At 41.1% G+C, this 19,139-nt stretch overlaps 1 protein-coding gene across 2 annotated transcripts in view; it reads right to left on the reverse strand.

The window, feature by feature from the left end:
- Nucleotides 1-245: 245 nt before the first annotated feature.
- The window catches only part of ldlrad3 (low density lipoprotein receptor class A domain containing 3), a 70,700-nt gene continuing 51,806 nt past the window's right edge, over nucleotides 246-19,139 (reverse strand). For both annotated transcript variants that reach the window (XM_051383598.1, XM_051383597.1), the window contains exons 5-6: nucleotides 3,126-3,528; nucleotides 246-2,425 (exon numbers count right to left, since the gene is read on the reverse strand). In XM_051383598.1, coding sequence (XP_051239558.1) covers nucleotides 2,221-2,425; nucleotides 3,126-3,528 — 608 coding nt within the window. In that variant the 3' untranslated portion in view covers nucleotides 246-2,220. The remainder of the gene's footprint in view (nucleotides 2,426-3,125; nucleotides 3,529-19,139) is intronic.

Below are 19,139 nucleotides of genomic sequence, written 5' to 3' on the forward strand. Positions count from 1 at the left end.
ATTATCCAATATTTTGCAAAAAAAAAAAACCCCAAAAAATATTAGAGAAAAGCCCAGAATATGACAACAGATTTGTTCTGCAAAACATTTATTTACAACCCCCAAGAACAACAAGGTTTATCTGTCTGGGGTACAGGCTGCTGGCTGTACAGCTCCAGTCTTTGCAATAAACTTATTTTCATAATATTATTTAGTTGCTGAGAAAATGTAATATTAGATCTCCAGGAAGACTCGTACACACATGATCTGAGTCAGAATTTTATATTACTTTCGATGTACAGAATACAAGGGATAAAAAGATCATGATGGTCACAAATATGTAATATACTAACCTCATGAGAGCAAATCAGGGCAGAAAAAGGAATTTGATCTTAAACCTTCCTTAAAATAAAACCAAGATATAAACAACAGAACAGACAGGTATAGGTTTTGTCCTGAGAAATGCTTTCCAGTTTTACAGCAAATAACATGAATTCTGTTTTACTCAATAAACCTTTGCACATTTTAATACAATAAAGGTACAAACAGTCGTGACACATAATCATTCCTTTGGGGGGGTAATATGCTTGGGTAAAGGTTAATAATGATTATCTTTGGTTTGATTGTTTTTCTTGTGCCTGCATTATCACTACTGGCTCTAGAGGAAAAATAAAGATGCAAAGCACAACTACATTTACACATTCATCTCTCACTTTAAACTCTTAAAGACTTTTAAATAGATTTCTTTACTTGCTCTCTTCCCTCTGTACAGTGTTGAACAAACCACTTTGAAATGAACAAACAAAGGTCAAAAGACAATAGTACATTTGTATACACAGATCCTTCAGATATGGATTTCATCAGTCATTGTCTAATACTACTGAGGATGATTTTCCAGACTGATACACAACCAGTTATATACATTACAAATCGCAAGCAAATTTTGATCTAAGACAAGACATTCTTAAAATGTATGTTGTCATGTGAGCTTTGTGTAAAATCAGAGACTAGGCCGCTGTTTTTTAGAGGTTTTAAAAAGGCAGTTTGTGCCCACAAACACATTACACACAAAGGCACTTACGACCAAAACTATCACAGAATAAGGCCTCAACAAAATCCTTTGTATTTCTTTTTTTGTCCCTACATAAAAACATTATTGAAAACATCTTTGAAAACAGAGATGGTACTTTTGCTTGGAGGAATGATTTATGAAACTCAGTTGGTAAGGATATATAGTTAATTTCTTCTCAGCGTTCAAAAAGTCTCAATGGTCCTCTTCACATTTTGAGCTTGAATCTAACAAAGAAATACTGTGAAATACTGTGTGCTCTTTTAGAAATGTTTCTCAAATTTTCCTCTCAATTTTTACTCTGCTAATATGAGTTTGAAGTACCACTTAAGAAGTTACAAAATGTACATTTTTACTATAATCAGTTCACATCCACACTGAAAAAACACATTTAAATGTCTGAGTACCACTGATTGAGCTCCTCTTATATATCACAACAGCATGTGTTTCTGTTAAACTATTAAAACTCTTATACAACACCACTGTACTGTCTAAAAGTGTATCAATTTCAGTAAGAATAACATGTCATTGCTAAAATTAGTACAGTAAGTCATTCAATGTAGCAGTAATTCTCAACAGTACAGATTTTATTTTGCATTCAGGTATTTTATAATTTTAACACAATAGAAATCTCTTATAAACCCCACTATGGAAAATATTGTAGTTGCAGTAAAGTGAGAAGTATTAGAAAACGGTGCATCACTTTGACTCAGCTCTATCATGTTATCAAAACATTTTAGGTTGTATCATCACATGTTATACGTTAATGAATGTGTTAATTAATGGCAGGTTAACTCATACTTCTTTGGAGATGCAGGTTGTGGTCACTGTTAGGTATCAGACACAGTATTTCTTCAAGGGGACCAAAATTCAACTGAACTGAAGAATGAATGAATGTGTAACTGATTAAGGTGTAGTGCAGCCATGATCCCAGCAGGGGGAGCCAGCACTACAAGATCAGTCCAGCAGGACGAGCTTGTCTCAGTACAGTGCTTCAGCAAATCGATGTGTAGGCAGCGAGTTTAGGGCACTGTTTAGTCTACTGTCTCTTAGTCCCTGTTGATTCTCCTTAGAAATTTTTGCTGTTGACTGTCCTGGCCTTCTGTGGCCCTGCAGCCTGGTCCTTCAGTCCTGCAGTCTAACTACAGTCTCTAAGTTCTACAAGAGAGTGACTACAGCTGGTCCGACTCCTCTCTGGAGCTTGAACTTGGCTGGGTGCTTGAGGCCACAGTTCTGGGTGTGGAGGGTGCAGAGGGATGTGCTGTCGCGCCGCTCAAAGGGTCTTGTGGGCCCTCGTATTGAGGCAGCTCGCCATCTGATGGAAACTCCCCATCTGAGAGGTATGGGGGAGGCGGGAGATCAAACCAGGGAGGCCGACTAGGGGTAAAACAGACAGATAGAGAAAGAATATTATGTTAGGGACATAAGCTATTGCATAAGACCGTAACCAGCAGCTAGCAAAGATTTAGGATTTACACCACTTTCTGTCAAAATAACGTGATTATATAACAGCATTAGTTAGGGAAACCTGTAACCCAGTAAGATTTGTGCTTATCTGACTTACATGCTCATCATTTAGTTTTTTTATGTATGAATTTTTTCTTCTTTTCTACCATATTACAATTTTGTTTTTTTAAACAACTGGATAAAATATGATAAGGCACATAATGGCCAGAAAATCAATCATTTTTAAGTAAGTAATGAAATGAAGTAAGACATTTTCTTTTCTTTCAGAATATATTCTCTACATCAATATTATTGGCTTTTTTTCAGAAAATGTTCTCCTTCTCTGTTTTTTGAGTAGTTTATGACCAACATTCCTCGTTTGTTTATCATTCTCAAGAACTCATTTGGTCTGTGTGTATAGAAATTGATTGAGAGCTAACAAGTAAATTAAATTACAGTCTTATTATGTTGTATCAAAATGATGTACTAAATGAAATTATACTTTGCTAGAGAGACAACTTCGCCGCCACTTTTTGTGCTTTAGGTTTTTGGTTTGGTAAAGCTAGCTTTATGGATACAGAGAAAAAATGATAAACTTCTATACAGATGTTAGAATAATTATTCGTTTCACCTGACATCCAGAACAGCTTGCGAGTATGACGGAGGTGAGTCAATGGAGTGTCCGGAGGGATATAGGCTACCAGACAGCAGCTGCAGTGCCTGAGGAGTTGAGCAGTACTGGCCCGCTGTGGTGGGGGAGCCAGGGGAGAGACCTGGACCTCCGGGGTGGATGTGGCCCCGGTCCAAAATGACCAGACGGGACAGCAGCAGGGGCTGATGATGATGGTGGTGATGTGAGCTCCCTCTTACGCCTCTGGGCAGCAGGACGCTCCGCTTCCTCTGGTGATGGAGCACCAAAGCCAGCAATGCCACCACCAGGACGAAGATAACGGCGCTGCCGATGACGGCATAGGTGATGCTGGGGTAGTAACGCAAACGGTAGTCCAGTGTCACAAAGTCCTGCCCCGGAGCTTCTGTGGAGGACAGGGAGGAGATGGGTTGAGGATTGTGTAGGAGGTTGGGGAAAAGGGAGAATGAGTGGTGGCGAGGGAGACAAAGAAGGAAATAGAGGATGGATGGATGGATGGAGACACAGAGGAAGAGGAAAACAATTAAAGGGAACAGGAGGTTGACGAAACAGAAGGGTTAAGCTGTGGAGTTGCAAAGCCAGGGGAATGGAGAAGGGAATGAAGGAGGGAGGCATGAATATCAAGCAGTAAATTGTTTTCAGGTTTATTGTGAAATGTGTTCGGTGATTTAACAGAGGCAGCCTCTCATGGAGATGAGAGTGCTACATAATAAGCATAACAGACTCTCCCCAAGAGCTTCCAGAGACAAGAAGAACAATTGGAGCATCTTGCAGGATGCAGAAGCTAGTTTTGAGCCCCTAGTTCAAAAATAAGGACCTCCTTCTTTATCATGAAGAAAGAAAAAGAACAGAGGCTAACTAATTCTTTGTGAGGACAAAACAGCTTACAGCAGTTTTAGATAAAACACTACTTGAGTTTCTCTCCACTGAAGACGATAGAAGGCAGAGGAACACCAGGGGCTGTCACAGATTACCATGTTTGTCGCAGGGAGAGGCGCTGTGTGAGCTTCTTAGGAGTCCAGGGAACTCAAAGTTCACTATGAGAACCGTGGCCAGCAGTAGGAGAAACGAGGAAAGGGACCACTTTAATGCCAGGGAGCAGTGCAGCTTATTATTCCAGATGGGATGATGGGAATAGCACTTAAACATTTCCGCTGACTGATATCACAGTGTGAGAATTTCAATCAGGCACTCAGGGTGAGGCTCATGTAAATGGTGTTTCTGCAGCTTACCGGCAGACAGTACTGTTGTATTAAGGAGAGAGGGAGGGAGAGTGGAAGGAATCCTATTTATTACGGAGCCGCAGTAAGGCTGTGCTAATAAGGAATGAGCTACATAAAAGTATTTTACAGTTGCCGTTTCAGTTTAAATTACACTAATGCCTCAGGGGGCTGTAAACATCAAACCTCTGTATGCCTGCTAAAAAGTTCAAAACACTCACTGGAGCACTTTCAGTGTTCTGTATTCGAGGATTCTGCGTTGCTGCTTAACACACTGCATGTATTTATGCCTCATATACACTTAAAAAGACTCACATCCCTGTCCACTAGCCATCATGCAGACAGTTGAGGATATTGCTCAGAAAGCTTGCCAGGAAATGACCATTACAAGATATCTTGAGGTTGAATCAATAGTCTGAAAAATGCTTCCATCTGTAAGGATTAGATCCCCTGAAACTGCAAAGCAGGCAAACGTTTTTGGAGCTTTTTGAAGTATTCCAGGCTTACATAGACTTACAGGCTCTTGGGGGATATTGTGTTTAGCACAGGGTAGAGATCCCCTCCCAACACGTACGGGGCCTCAGAGAATTAAATGAAACGTGCAGAGCTCCACACAAAGTCAACCAGTGTGACCCTGTTATATTGAGTCAGATCCACAAAGCTACACCAACTAAAATTCTTATGAAAAGGAACTCTGCTTTCTGATTTCAAATGTATTTAATAGTCTAATATATTATTTATATGTACTGGAATTCAAATCATACATTGATAGAGGTAACAATGTGTGCTTGAAGGAATAGGGACAAATCCTTATTTGCTTTCTTGCAGAGAGTTGGGTGAAAAGATCGATGCAAGCTGTTTCCCTCTGTATCCAGTCTTTATGCTAAGCTCTGCTAACTAGCTGCTGGCTTCATATTCACCTGGCAGATAGGAGAATGGTATCGACCTTCTTATTTAACTTATTTAAACCGAGTAGGTGGATACCCCAAAATGTCGAACTATTCCTTTAAGATAAAGGTGCTGGGGGTTATAGAGAGACTATCAAAGCTCAGTATTTGTCAGGGCATCTGTGTGGACAAAACAAGCTATCATTAGAGGAGGAGTTTTTTTGAGCTTGTTTTCCCATTCTTCCATACACCATGCTGCATGTTTTCTGTGTCTACCTGACCTTGAAGGCCTGTGGGAGTCTTCAGCAGTGTGTGTGTGTGTGTGTGTGTGTGTGTGTGTGTGTGTGTGTGTGTGCGCGCATACTGTTGAATTCCCGACAACAACCAGCCTGGCATACAGCCTATTTATGTACCAGTGTGTAGTCAGGGGCCTCATGCCTTAATTAAATCTAATCTAATTCAGATGCTCCACCCGCCCGCTGCCCCAACCAGGCACCAGCCAATAAAACAAGCCCCCTCGACCCCTCCCTTGTGATTTAAAATTGGCTAGTCCTTCACGCTACCAATTAATTATGAACTGGACTCTCAGCAGAGAAAAGCCAAAACAAAGAAGAATTATTTCCATAATTACCTAGTAAAAAAAAAGGACGAATAAAGAGATCCCACCGCTGCCACCCTATGCTGCCTATCAGGTTTCAGTGCAGTCCTCTGGGAGCAGAGAGAAACACACACAAAAGGAACTGTAACATTAACAATGGGAGCCTATTCGGTACATTAGCGATAGAGGCCTGAAAGGCTGTTTCAAATCACACAGGAGATGAAAAGACAAGGAAAAAAAGAGAAAGAGACTGAAGCAAGCTCTTTTTCTGTCAGAGGAGAGAGGTCCTGTGTGGATGTGTGTGTGCGTGTGTGTGTGTCCCCGCTGTGTGTGTGATGGGCCTCGCATTCGGTGTTTCAGCACATTTTGAGCTGCTAGTTGTAGTTACGGCACAAAGAAAGGTGTGATCATCACATACAAAGAAAGATAGGTGAGGGGGTCCCACAGTAACAATGGTAATTCCGATTCAAAAGAAAAGAGTCCTAATCACACGCCATTACCTTACGGACACATGCACACTTTATGTCCTTTGATAGCAGTACTCAGGATGTTACTATTGTTTTTTTAAATCTGCAAATCATATTTTCAGTTAATACCTGTATATTCAATCATTATGAAGAATGGATTCACACATCAAAGTCCTGGATAGCTGAGCCAGGGTCAGATGTGTGCAAAAAAGGAAAAAGGGAAAAGCCACACACTCACAGCTCTGATGCATATTGTATAATTCTATAGTTCAACATTACAGCACACATTTCCTTCTTTAAGACGGAAACCAGTAACCTTCTGACTGACATATAATATGTATGAGACTAGCAATTCAAATCAGTGAACTTCATCATGTTTTACTGGCTTTCAAACATTTCACCCAAATCTCTTTCGAATGGTGTGCTCACATTACATGCACTCATAGTGGCTGGTCCTGCTAGCATCTCAGACAGTTCTTACTCTGTACCAAATTCATTTGATGGAAGTGTCATGATCAAAGTTGAACATCAAAGTTCACTAGAGGCTTTCCTATCTTGTCAAACCTGACATGAAAGGCTCAAGTAAATCTGTGCTGTCGACCAATGATAAAGCAGCTTGGACACTGTTGACTTCAGAAGTCCAAACTGAAGGTAGCTTTCCTTTTAGCTCATTCAATTTCATACAAGTCTTCAGAGAACGAAAACTGACATTCTTAGGACTTGCTGCATGGCTTACAGTCAGTCAGGATACAAGTTGAAGTAGATCAGTGACTTCCTGACCAGGGGTACTTGTACCCCATAGGGTACCTTACTGTTGCAAGGGGGTAACTAGTTAGTAAGCAAGCAAGCAGAGAAGTCTTAACAGTTAGCTAAATGGCTGAAACGGAGAGAGAAGAGAGAGGAGAGACACATTTGTATACCTCTTTTTGAAAATGACCACAGCAAGAGTCAACAAGACTCTACCAATATTATATTCATTATGTTTCAGAATGCTAGCAGTCTGTGAAACAGTGTGGGTCAGTGAGGGGTGAATCACCAGGATTTCATTTTGAGGGGTTAAAACATTTTTTTTCGGATTGAAGTTACATGTTTAAAAGGGGCTGCTCATAACACATGTACTTGTGTTCCGCGTGAATAACCTCACTCTGCCGCTTTCCCAGAGACATTGGCACCTCTCACAGTGCTTCTATACTGTATTCATAAACTCATAAACCTTCCATATGTGAAGGCTTTGGGGAGAGGGGCAAGGTGCAGCCTTTCAACTCAGCCACTTTAATTACATCAGGGCCTTCTCCCCACATCTCTCCCCTCCCATTCCCTGTCCTCCCCTCTCGCCTCCTCGCCACCACTCCTGTGCCTTTTGTTTCCCCCTCTTGTTTCTCCTCTTCCTCCCCCTCAGCTTTGTGTTTTCCATAGATCCCTCCTCTCCTCTCCACCCGCTATTCCACTTTACTCCCCTCTTGTTGGTAATTTACTCTCATGGAGATGACATGTACCTTGTCCTTATGATATACAGCATCTGCACTCAACCTGGATTATGCACTCAATAAATGCTTATCAAAAGCAAAAACATATCAAATCTCTCTTTCAATCTTTCTCCACTTTCTCTTCCTTTCCCTTTACACTCTCTTGCCCTGTTCCCTCTTTCACTGCCTGTTCTCTCTCCAATAGTCTACCACTCTGTTTTTGCATTTCATTATCTCCTGCATGCATCAATCTTATTACCCCTGCATGAGAGGAGAGAATTATAGGGACACTGACAGAACAGGTTACTGACAGAACAAAACTGGACAAAGGAGAGGAGTTAAAAGAGGACACAGGTAGAAACAGACGAGGACATGTCCAAAAAGAGAGGGAGGAGAGATAAGCATATAGTGTCTTTTGAAGTATCATCTGCACACATCTCATCTCCCCTATGAGAGACTAAGAAAATTGGACTCCACACGCACGCTGCTCCAAAGTAGCCTTAAATCTATTACAAGAGACAGAGTCACACAGACCCCCTGCTGTATGCCTCCAATACCAGGAACGCACTCTTTTGCCTTGGTCTTTTTTGTGCTTTCACTTTCATCTACATCTTTGTGCCAGCCTTTCTAAACTTGGCTAAGGATCCTTATCTTTTTGGACAAATTCCTTTTTTAATTCCATTTTTATGTTGAAAAAAATCACATCTTAGTATATATACATATGTGTGTGTAATTGTGCAATAAACATTTGTTGTTGTTGGCCTCCCTACAACCTCCCTGCCAGTGCTACATCAGAAGACCTCAATCATGCTCTCTTCTAAATATATAAAAAAAGGTTCAGATCCAAACACACACCTCCACTGATTTCACTCTGCTAGTAACTACAACCAACAAGCTAACAGTCAAGTGTGGTTTTCTATAATGAGTGTGGCGAGCTTGTTTCCCCAAATTACATTTGATTGAATACATTTTTGTATACTACCTCGGGTTTACTGAGTGATCAAAAATATTTAATAATAGATTATGTTACAAAATGTATATTGAAAAGTATATCATTACCAGGCTTTTTTCGTTCACATCAAAATATTTCTTAGCTGAAATTAAATAAAAACAGAAATCCATTGAGAGGTGCTATAGCACAAGATAAGGCAGAATATTAATGCACACATACATGCCCAAAAATAGAAAATTGTATGCAGCTACTGAAGCAAAGTGAGGGCCAATGTTAGTGCACAATAGGCTATTGAGCATGCAGTGATTAAAACAACCTCTGAAGCACTCCTTTGTCTGTCTTTAATCAAACTACGCTGCAAATCAACAGCCGACATGTTGTTGGGTTGCTGAGATACAAGTGTTTTTTTTTGTTAGAAATGGAGCTCCTGATTGGCTACCTTCCACTGAATATGCAAACTAACAACTGTCAGGATACGTTCATCTAAAGATGAATGGGAAGGATAAAATGAAAAGAAATTGTGCTAATAAAAGACTCCACATATCTTAATTGCCACACTTAAAACATGTCTGAATAAAGGGAATGAAGAAAGACCCCCCCCCCATACACCCCCTGGCTCATTCCTGAGGGAAAAGATAGGGCCTGCACAGATGTGCTGTACTTTCCCTATGCACTGAAGACTCATTTCACATTCACAAAGGGCCAACTTTAAAAAGAGTCCAAAGTGGGAGGGAAAAAAGTAATCATCTCTGACTTCAGCATTCCAGGGTTTGCTGCTACGTGTCGAATACGGCTGTCTTCAGCTGATAGAGGTTGCTTACGGAGGTGTGTTCCCTTATTGAAGAGCCACTGTGTCTGACGCCAATTACAGGTGTGAGGCTGCTGGCTCATTTGGCAGCCCTGTTGCTACAGTTACACCCACAATGGCACAGATAAAATGAGGTGCACAACCAGTGACAGGCTTGGCCAGCTCATAGTCCAGCGCATCAAGTCCAGTATGAGTGAAGGGATCATGAGAAGAGAAGAGAATGAAACCACTAGGGGGCAGACAGCTCTCATGTTTACTTGGCAATACACAGACACACATACATATACTCACACACTTGCACTTTATCTGTTAGCATTGGGCGGGCATCCAGAGCAAAGGGGGGGTGTGCATTGGGTTGAGAGATGGATGGGGGGGGCAGGCATGCCATCTGGTTTTAAACACCCACAAACAGATGCACATGCAATTAACATATCGTCCCAACATACAGAGTACACACCAACCTGGCACATACGTTCATGGGCATACCATAGAGTAAGTTCATCAGAAACAAAGTTCAAACACAACCTCGCACCCGCACATTCACACACTGACTGCTTTCAGATGCTTGTATGAGTAAAAACAGCAATACAAACAAAATCCCAGAAATCCTTTCATCCTGATCCAGAGCGAGCTAACTAAACCCATGCCACATGGTGGATAAATCTGAAAAAAATTGGGAGGAAACTACAAACAGCAACTTGTGGGTTGCTTGATGCACTCATGCGTTTATTCTCCTCAGACTCGACTACCAGCAGAAAAGAATCTAGAGGGTGAAAAACAAACTCCTAAAAGTGACTGCGGTGGTTATGGTCACAATAAATTTTTCTAAAAAGGATTATAAAACTGAACTATCCTGCTTTTACCATCTTTCTGACCCAATTTACACCTGCTGTTAAACTTAAGTCTGCGTCTGGAATATAACACATTTACTCCACTGCAGATACTCCCAGCATATTTTCTTCCTTGTTGTCTGCATTGTGAATTAGTCACATACTATGCAAAGCATGTACGTAGGTGGAAAGGCGGGAGGTTAATCTGTTCTCAACCAAAAAAACAAAAAAACATGTAGGTGAGGTGTGGTTACTGTACAGACTGTTATTTTCTTTCTCTACGGGAAGCATCCGAAAACAAGTTGGTTTTACAGCAATTGTGTTTTGCAGCTGCTCTGAATGTTTCTGTGTTTTCCTGCTGACTTTGGAAATGAAAACTGTCCATTTTTGGTGCATCATCTTGGCTGGTAGCAGAGCCTGTAGTGATTTTATTTCTGACTTGTGAGTGGACACTGTCTAATGCTATCCAATCACTCTGCAAGCCAGATCAACGTCAGAGGTGGTCTGGCTGATACAGTCACACCTTCCATTAACATACAATCTTCCTTATCCAGATAAGGCACCAAGATACAGATCAAACATTAATTTCCAAACATCAATGGGGTCTATGCCTCACCTCCATTGCAGCTTGCATGTTTTCACGACTGCACTCGAGATGTATCGTGTTTGTTTGTATGCTATACCTTACAGATGAGACATTTCCACTCAGGCAACACTGATAAATGGCTTTTGATACAGGCATCCTTGCGAATAAACTACGAAACCCTAAAGTATACTTTATCTAGCAGAGACCTGGAAACACAGGTCCAATGTCCTCAGTGAAAGGACACTGGATTTTTCACTGGGTTGCTGCTTGACACAATGTATTTGCGGCAAATGAAATACTTTATCGCCCTGACCTGCCAAAGCTTTTTGAGCAACTGCCTTCATGCAATCCTTTCAGGCTTGAGTAAGAGCCATCAACACACTTAAATTTTTTTAGATTTTAGAAAATGGGATACTGGTTGTAGAACTTTTAGGACTATTTAATCTCCCCTTTCAAACCCCATATTCTGTAGAGATTTTAGGTTTTTCACTTTACTGTGTGATCACCCTTGTTGTCCTCTGTGATGTGTTATTGTTTTTATAAACCCATGTTGCCAACAAACTTCCCCCTGGTCGGATATGAAAGATTGATTGATTGAAAGCTGCTCTGCCAAGCCACACTGGGAAGCAAAGCATGTTAACTGTGACAGGACTGTTCCAGATCCTTTTCGGCATCCCAGTATTAATATTCATGTCCCATGCTGTCACCCTGTTCCTGTTGCTGTGCCCTGTCATGTACTATATGTCTGTTCTCGTTAGCATGCGGAGAGAAAGAAGGAATTAATGTGCAGGGTGTGTGTGTGTGTGTGTGCGCGCACGCGAGGAGTACCCGATAAGCCTGCCTATCTGTTTTTTCTCATTAAGAACTTCTGCATGTCTTTATGGTTTCATGGAAGGGAGCAGTAAAAGTGCCTGTTTCGTATGTATTTGCCCTTGTTTTTGTCTGTATACCTCTAGTCCTGTCCTTCGGTCTGTCTGTATATCTCCCAGCGTGTGTGTGTGTGTGTGTGTGTGTTGGAGTGGTGCTTTGGGGAAGGGAGGTTTTCATGCTTCATTGGGCCTCTATTTGCCTGTCCTGTAATAACTTGTCCGCTCCATTGCTTGCCACTATCAGACCCCCCCCATAACACTCAGTCACAGCTTACTGTGGGCTGCTAGAAGAGTGGAGGGGAGGTGGGTTAGAGTTAATGGATGACTTCATCATCTGGAGAACATCCACAGAGAAGGAGGGTGGAGGTACAGCTGGGGTGGGCAGGGCAGGGCAGGGCAGGGAGGTTGAAGGGCAATTTAAAGGACAATTGATTGATACATTTAAGAAGCATATATTGCTTAAAGGTTAGATGTTGACTGTAAAATAATAGAGAGCAAAGATGGGGTTAAAAAAGTTGTACAGCTGATAAATGAAGTAAGTATTTCTATAAACAACATAGACTGATTTAAGGGTTACAATGCAGAGTACTGCTACTGCTTTACTATGATGATGTTATAGGTAAGCTTGGGACAGACATAAGAGAGCTACATATAATTAATGCCTAAGGATGTTGACTAAATATTGGTTCTCATTTTTTATGCATGGAAGTATGTATTTGGAAGTTGTTAAATTGAGGTTACGTACCGTATGTGCATGTTTATTAGTTCATGTATTTGTGAACGTATATGTGCATATACAGTGATTATTGTCTACTTGGATGGTGTCTTATAACCTTAAAGGCGTGGGTTGTTCTCCTGACAACACACAAAAGTTAATTTCATTTAAGCAATAAATAAACTTTTTTTTTTCATGCCCAGAATTAAATGAGAAGATTGATACCACACTCGTGTCTGTATGACATATTGTAGTTTTACAGGGAGTTATGTGCTGGATTATTGGTGACTTTATGGTGTCTAGGCCACATTATCCACGTAAAAAAACAAAACATGTTCTTTTCATGTCATGTTTTTGTATGGATTAAACAAATTACTTATGTGATGATTATTGCTTTAGCAGTGCAGGCTAGCTGTTTTCTGTTTTTCTTTTAGCTTAGCTAACCATTTGCTGAGTGGTACTGATCTTCTCATCTAACTCTTAGCAAGAAAGTGAAAGTGTTGAAGGTAGAACAGTTGGGAAAGACTCTTAAGTATGTTTATGAATAACAGGCTTTAGAATTCTGCTGAAAACAAGGGCTATGAATATCACCTCTGTTTGTGTAGCACAGAGAATCAGACACAGTAGCAGACGCAAAAACAAAGACGCCTCGCTCATCGTTCTATTTGTAATGTGTTGAATGCTTCAACTGAGGCACAGAAGTGGGAGTTTTGACAGTGTTTTTTTAGAAACCCTTTCAGTGGTTCTGAAGAGTTGGCTATTTTGTTCCTGGAGGAAAGAGAAGAATGGGGAGGGTGAGAGGTTGCTCGGGATTGTTGGGAGGCTTTGACTGCAAGCCTGTCCCTCCAAACCTGACGGGTACGGTTGCCATGGCAACTGTTCTTTGGGGCCGAAAGGTGAGTTAGAAGGGGGTGGAGGCTAGCCTGTAAGTGGACACAAACAGAACTCACATACGCCTGACGCATGTGCACAAACAGATGACGCCCAAAGCCAAGATGACGATGATGAGATGAGCGATAAGATTAGGAGTCCTATTTGGGCCTGTGTGCATTTGCAGGGATGGGATCCGCAGGCTTGGACCAGCCTCCTCAGGAGAGACAGGAGACTATTATAAACTGTAGCCTCCAGCTAGACCGACAAAACAGCAAGCAGGATGACACACAGAAATAACAGAGGAGACGCTGACTCATCTGACAGCAGTTGTGACAGGGGGCTGATATGGGGCGTCTGACTGTTGAGGGAAAATTGGTTTTAGTGACTTTCATACAATGCAGAAGTAGAACTAGTTGGGACTGAATGTTGAAGAAGAACTCAAGCTGACATTCACAGAGAATAAGGATGTTCATTAGGCTCAAAATGAAAACAAAGAATGTGAATATATAAAAATGAATGGATTTTTTTATATTCCTGCCATGAGGACGGTTCTACACAATATAGTATGCCATAATATGTTAAAATTGTTGAGAGCAGAATTATGTAAGCACAGTAGTGAATATAAATATGCTTTTGCATTTATCTGCGGTGTCCTGGGGGACAGAAGAAAGCTACACAGTTATTATGGGAGGGCTGCGGATGAGCATATTTAACCCCCGAACCACCTGAAATCTAAGTAAAAAAACACATTTTCTTTCCATTACAGCTGGCCTCTCGTAAAAGTTGGATTTATTAGAAGTCAGGTACAAGGTCAACTGAGAAGGTAAATCGCAGCACAGAGACAACCTGACCAAAAAACATGATGAAAGACTGTATTTGATGCAGAGGAGGATGCGGCTGAGTTGATCAGAAAATGATGCTGTCACATGGTTATTTGGAGAAAAACGACAATTAAGGAGAAAGACCATATAAAATGAATCCCCTGTTCCTATATTACTGAGATTGTGGGGGCAGCAGGGTGTGACAGGACTAGTCTATTAATAACTGAGTAGTACAGCAGGGAGGGCTGTGCTGTACTGCCAGCATCCCAGAGTGTTATCTTTAGATTCTTTGTTCTGCTCACCACTAATTTAAGTTTCACTGTCAACCAAAACCTTTGTTTCACAGCTCTTCAAAGCACTCAGAGGTCTGTGTGTCATCGAGAGCCTGAACTGAAAGGATTTTTCAACTTGAAAAATGTGCTCCTGTCCTAAACCAACAACTGAGTATGCACCTTTTCCTCAGACAGCTAAACGCATCTCTACATTACTATAGTTTTGAATGTTTGAAGTGATTCACTAATAATTGTGCATAATGGTTTCCAGGCAGATTTTAGAATAATTTACCCTTTTAGGAGGTAAGCTAACCCTAACACTCTCTGTGTTTTTCAAGGCTATGCCATTGTAACTCTGAACTTTAAAACATTTGCATTTCAGCAGCTTACTCTCAAATCTCTAATGACCTTGACTACTCTAATAAGGAAGTCTTGTTTTGCTGGGAAATCAGCCTAAAAAATGTGTTCTGCTTACAGAAATGGTGTGCAGGAAAGGCCTATTAACTGCAAGAAAATTGATATAATCCTTTAATAAAAAAAATATCTGTAAATGTACATTCAGTAGCTGTCACTGTCACAATATCCTTGTGCAAACGCTGGTAGTTAGACTGCTAGTGCTTATCCAACTCTCTGAAGAGAGCTATCCCCACATCCATATACTGCAGCAATCAGATTAGTGCATGGTTATTGCTTGTTTAAAGTTGAGAATGCGAGCTGCAAGTGCAGATGTCAGTTGTATTGATCACACAAGTGGCAGTTAAACCATCAGTCATTCTTAGGCTGCCACTCACAGGTTCACCTGCTGTGTTTGTCCCAAAGTGCCCTGGTGACTGGCAGGTCTACAAATGAGATTAAAGTTGGTTAAAAAGGTTGCTGTAGTGCAGCTTTATGTATCACTGCTGACATTATGACACACACAGATGCAGTCTTTTTCCAGCCCACATCTACACAGTTCTGTGAAAAAACTAATTCATTTGTGAGCATTATGTGACATCTTTTTTCTGTTCTGAGTTGTAATACTTTGAACTGGGAGTTAAAATCCAATTATTTTTATATTCTGAGTAAATTAATCTAACCACATTTCAGTGTCAAAAGCAGAACACTTAATGTGCCTTTTCCAAGATAATGTGTAACACTAAATTATAGTAAATCTAAACACAATCAGTACCAACACAGAATACTGAAGACAAACTGTCAAACTGAATTTTTATGTTGGAGTACTCTAAGGTTTAACTATGACACAAGCTGTGCACTCAAAAAACCGCATGTGCACACACACACACACACACACACACACACACACACACACACACACACACACAAGAACATGCATGAGTACACAAGCAATACATTCCTCTTGGTAACTGTATATACTGAGAAGTGGTGGCAACAGGAGACTGTTTCAGTGAGTGAAGTTCCAGTTGAAAGCATTTGATTTAGTTCTCAGAGCCAAGATCATAGTTACAGACAAGATTAATTAAGGTGTGCAGAGACCTTTTTCTTAATAACAATGTAGAAAATGGACAGTTCTGGAATAATTTCAGGCATTTTCTGCCTGGATTTATTTTCCAACTGATCACTTAAATTGCTGACAAACATCAAACCTGCCAACAACAGAATTTCAGATTGACTGTCAGTATTATATATTGCTGTATCTGAGAGGTTTAAGTACTGTAGGTAAGAAAATAAGACACAAGTTGGAAATAAAAAACACATACACACAAATCCTTGCTTTAGAAATCTGTCTATACAGTTGTTTGTTTCTGTGTTCACCCATAAGTATGTGGAAGGGCCAGTCAAAGCAGGACAGCATGCTCAAGGCTTATCTGTTAAAGGTACAGTGAACAGCAGCCCACTTTATCCTGGCAGGCAACGCTATGATAAGTCTGAGCTCAGAGAGGAGAGGGGCACAGGGAAGTCAGGCCAAGATCTGGCTTCAGATCAAGTGGGATAAACCTTGCAAAGACACACATAGACACACATTCATACTGTATACACACATGCAGCGATGGATTTCTCCATGCTGAGATGCAGCACAATGCAGACAAGGAAGATTCTGCATCAATGCAGTTACACAACATAATCGGGAGTTTGCAACCTACACACAAAAAAATTATAGCCTATTAACCGTGTGGATTTTCCAGCCTCAGCTAGACAATAAAGTTCCACACATACATCATTATGCCACTCTGATTCATTTTATGTTGGTAGGTATGGCGGAGAGAGGCAGATATCTGCAGTGAGTGATAAAAAAAATGCAGTATTTAGAAAGCAGACATCTGAGCACCTTTCAGATTTTATTAACTTACTGGGAAGCACAACCTCGACAAGACGAACGCTGTGTGTAAAATCTGCCGCAAGCCTAGGAGATCAGCCAAGAATTAGGCAGGCGCTGTCAAGTTTGCCATTTAGCTCTAAGGAGAGGGAAGAGAATCACCAAATCTGAGGCACACAAAATCACTTTATAGAAACAATGATACCTGCGCTCTACAGCGTAACAAAAGCACTGGTAATGTAGTCAATCAGTAAAGCTAATTGAGTAGCCATTACATTCTTTTCCTGGACTTCTGTTCGACTTGTGTGTAACAGTAATAGATTACTGAGGTGGGACAGGGTATTGAAAAAGATGCAGCTTTTTACATTATAGACTGCTGGTCTGAATTTTGAAAGCACTGTCTAAATAAAAAGCGAGTTCACTTGAGATTTCTCTGACTGTTTGTATTAATTTATGAAAAAGTAGCCATGAAGTGAAATAGAAAATTCAGGATGTGATACAGTACATTGAGATGCATCAAGATGTATTGGACTGTTGACAGGTTAACTGTAATTGAATTGAATCAAGAGACCAGTGAAGATTCACATCTCTAGTAATGTATTTACAGACGAGCAAACATGGACACCAAAAAAGTTGTCTGCAAAGAGCACTGAAGTCTTTTGCAGCCATGCAGACACACAGTATATCAGTGCCCACATTCAATGCCAGTCCTCCAATGGCTTCAGTTCTGCCCTGTTTTTTTCCTGGTTAAGAAATAGAGCAAGACCCCTGATACCCATTCCACCATCTAATCCTCTCTCCTTCAACAATAGGCCTGGTCAGGCTGGAGGAAGCAAGACGAGCCCCTGCGTCTTTTATCAAAGTCAAACAACAGAACAACACAGCCCATTGCTGAAGGTCTATGGCTCCTGCTCATATCTCCGTGCTCAGCTAGAGTGGAATCAATAGCCTCTGTCTGAGTGATAAGAAGTGGTGCATGATGGTCAGTTGTGCATCTTGTACATATTTGCTCCGAGTGTGACAGTTGACAGGGTTGAAGAGGCCTGGCAAGATTGGGGATCAGTGCCTGAGGGGAGGCTGGTACCTGGAGGTCAGAGATAAGGCTGTCTCAGAGCGCTCTCTGAGATACGTGTTGGAAGTCATGACCTTTTACATTTGACAAATCACGGTGGAGCCGATCATTAAGGATCACGGTCATTCACGCTGTGCAGTCTGAATGCACAATGAGGAGCTGTGCTAACAAAAATGAGGAGGGGGTGTAAACAAAATCTCAGCAGGAATCTTGGTTTATCTGACCAGAAGGTATGCTAAGTATGTCACCATTTCTGTGTGGTCTTCCATACTCCCTGGATATTATTGCATCTCAATCTTTCCCTTGTCTCTCATCCACCTTTTCTCTCCCAGCACCTCCATTTGCATCTCATTGCAAACCAAAGGAGGCGCACAGCTGGAAATGCCTGACTGGTGTCCTCTTAAAGACCGAAAAAGACTGAACAATGTTCAATAAACCACAAAGATGTGACAGGCAACCGTCTTTGGCACCTTTTCCCCAAGCTATTTACAACACAACAGCTTCATTAACCAGAAGGAAATATAACAAACTCCGCTTGTTGCTGAAGGGCAAGGCTTTTCCACAACAGAGCCAATTAGGATCAATGCATCTAAAATCAATTATGCATGTACTTTACTTTGTATATGCTATATGCACACGACCCCTGTGGCTTATTGGTTGACTTGAAGCAGTGGGGCTCAGTGTGTGTTTAACCCTTCGAGGTTGGAGAGGCAGAAGTTTTTTTTCCTGCTATACCCTTGCAGCACAGCTTACTTGTTCTTATCTTTTGCTCATTCCTTCCCTTGCACTCTTATTCCCCCACTGCATTTATGTTCTTGTCCATCTTCATTGGCAGCATTCTTTCCTTTGTTTGATCACTGAAAGCTCAGTGAATGTTTGTTTTGCCTTTCCCTACCAGATTCCTTTGTTTCCCAGCTTGTATCAAACACTTCCGTTTCTTCATGTCTGTTGATCCTTTATACGCCCCATTCTCAGCAGGAGCCTCTTTTAATGTTTTAGACAGCCAACACTAATGGGTTCTTCCAAATCAATAACAGCCAGCCGCAGTATACGTTAACATACACTTAGACTGCATCATTTCCAACGTAACTGATCCCTATCCATGCACTCACACACACACACACACGTTCATTTCATCTCTGTAATTAATGCTTTCGAAAAAATGTACTTTTATTCATTATCCCATCCATCAGCACCATGCTCAAGCATGCACGCACATATTCTGTAACACAGAAACATAATCTCTCACCCACACAACCACAGATGAGACAGACCACACATCAAG

The sequence above is a fragment of the Dicentrarchus labrax genome, unplaced genomic scaffold (genome assembly GCF_905237075.1).
Source record: "Dicentrarchus labrax unplaced genomic scaffold, dlabrax2021, whole genome shotgun sequence".
Classification (NCBI taxonomy): Eukaryota; Metazoa; Chordata; class Actinopteri; family Moronidae; genus Dicentrarchus; species Dicentrarchus labrax.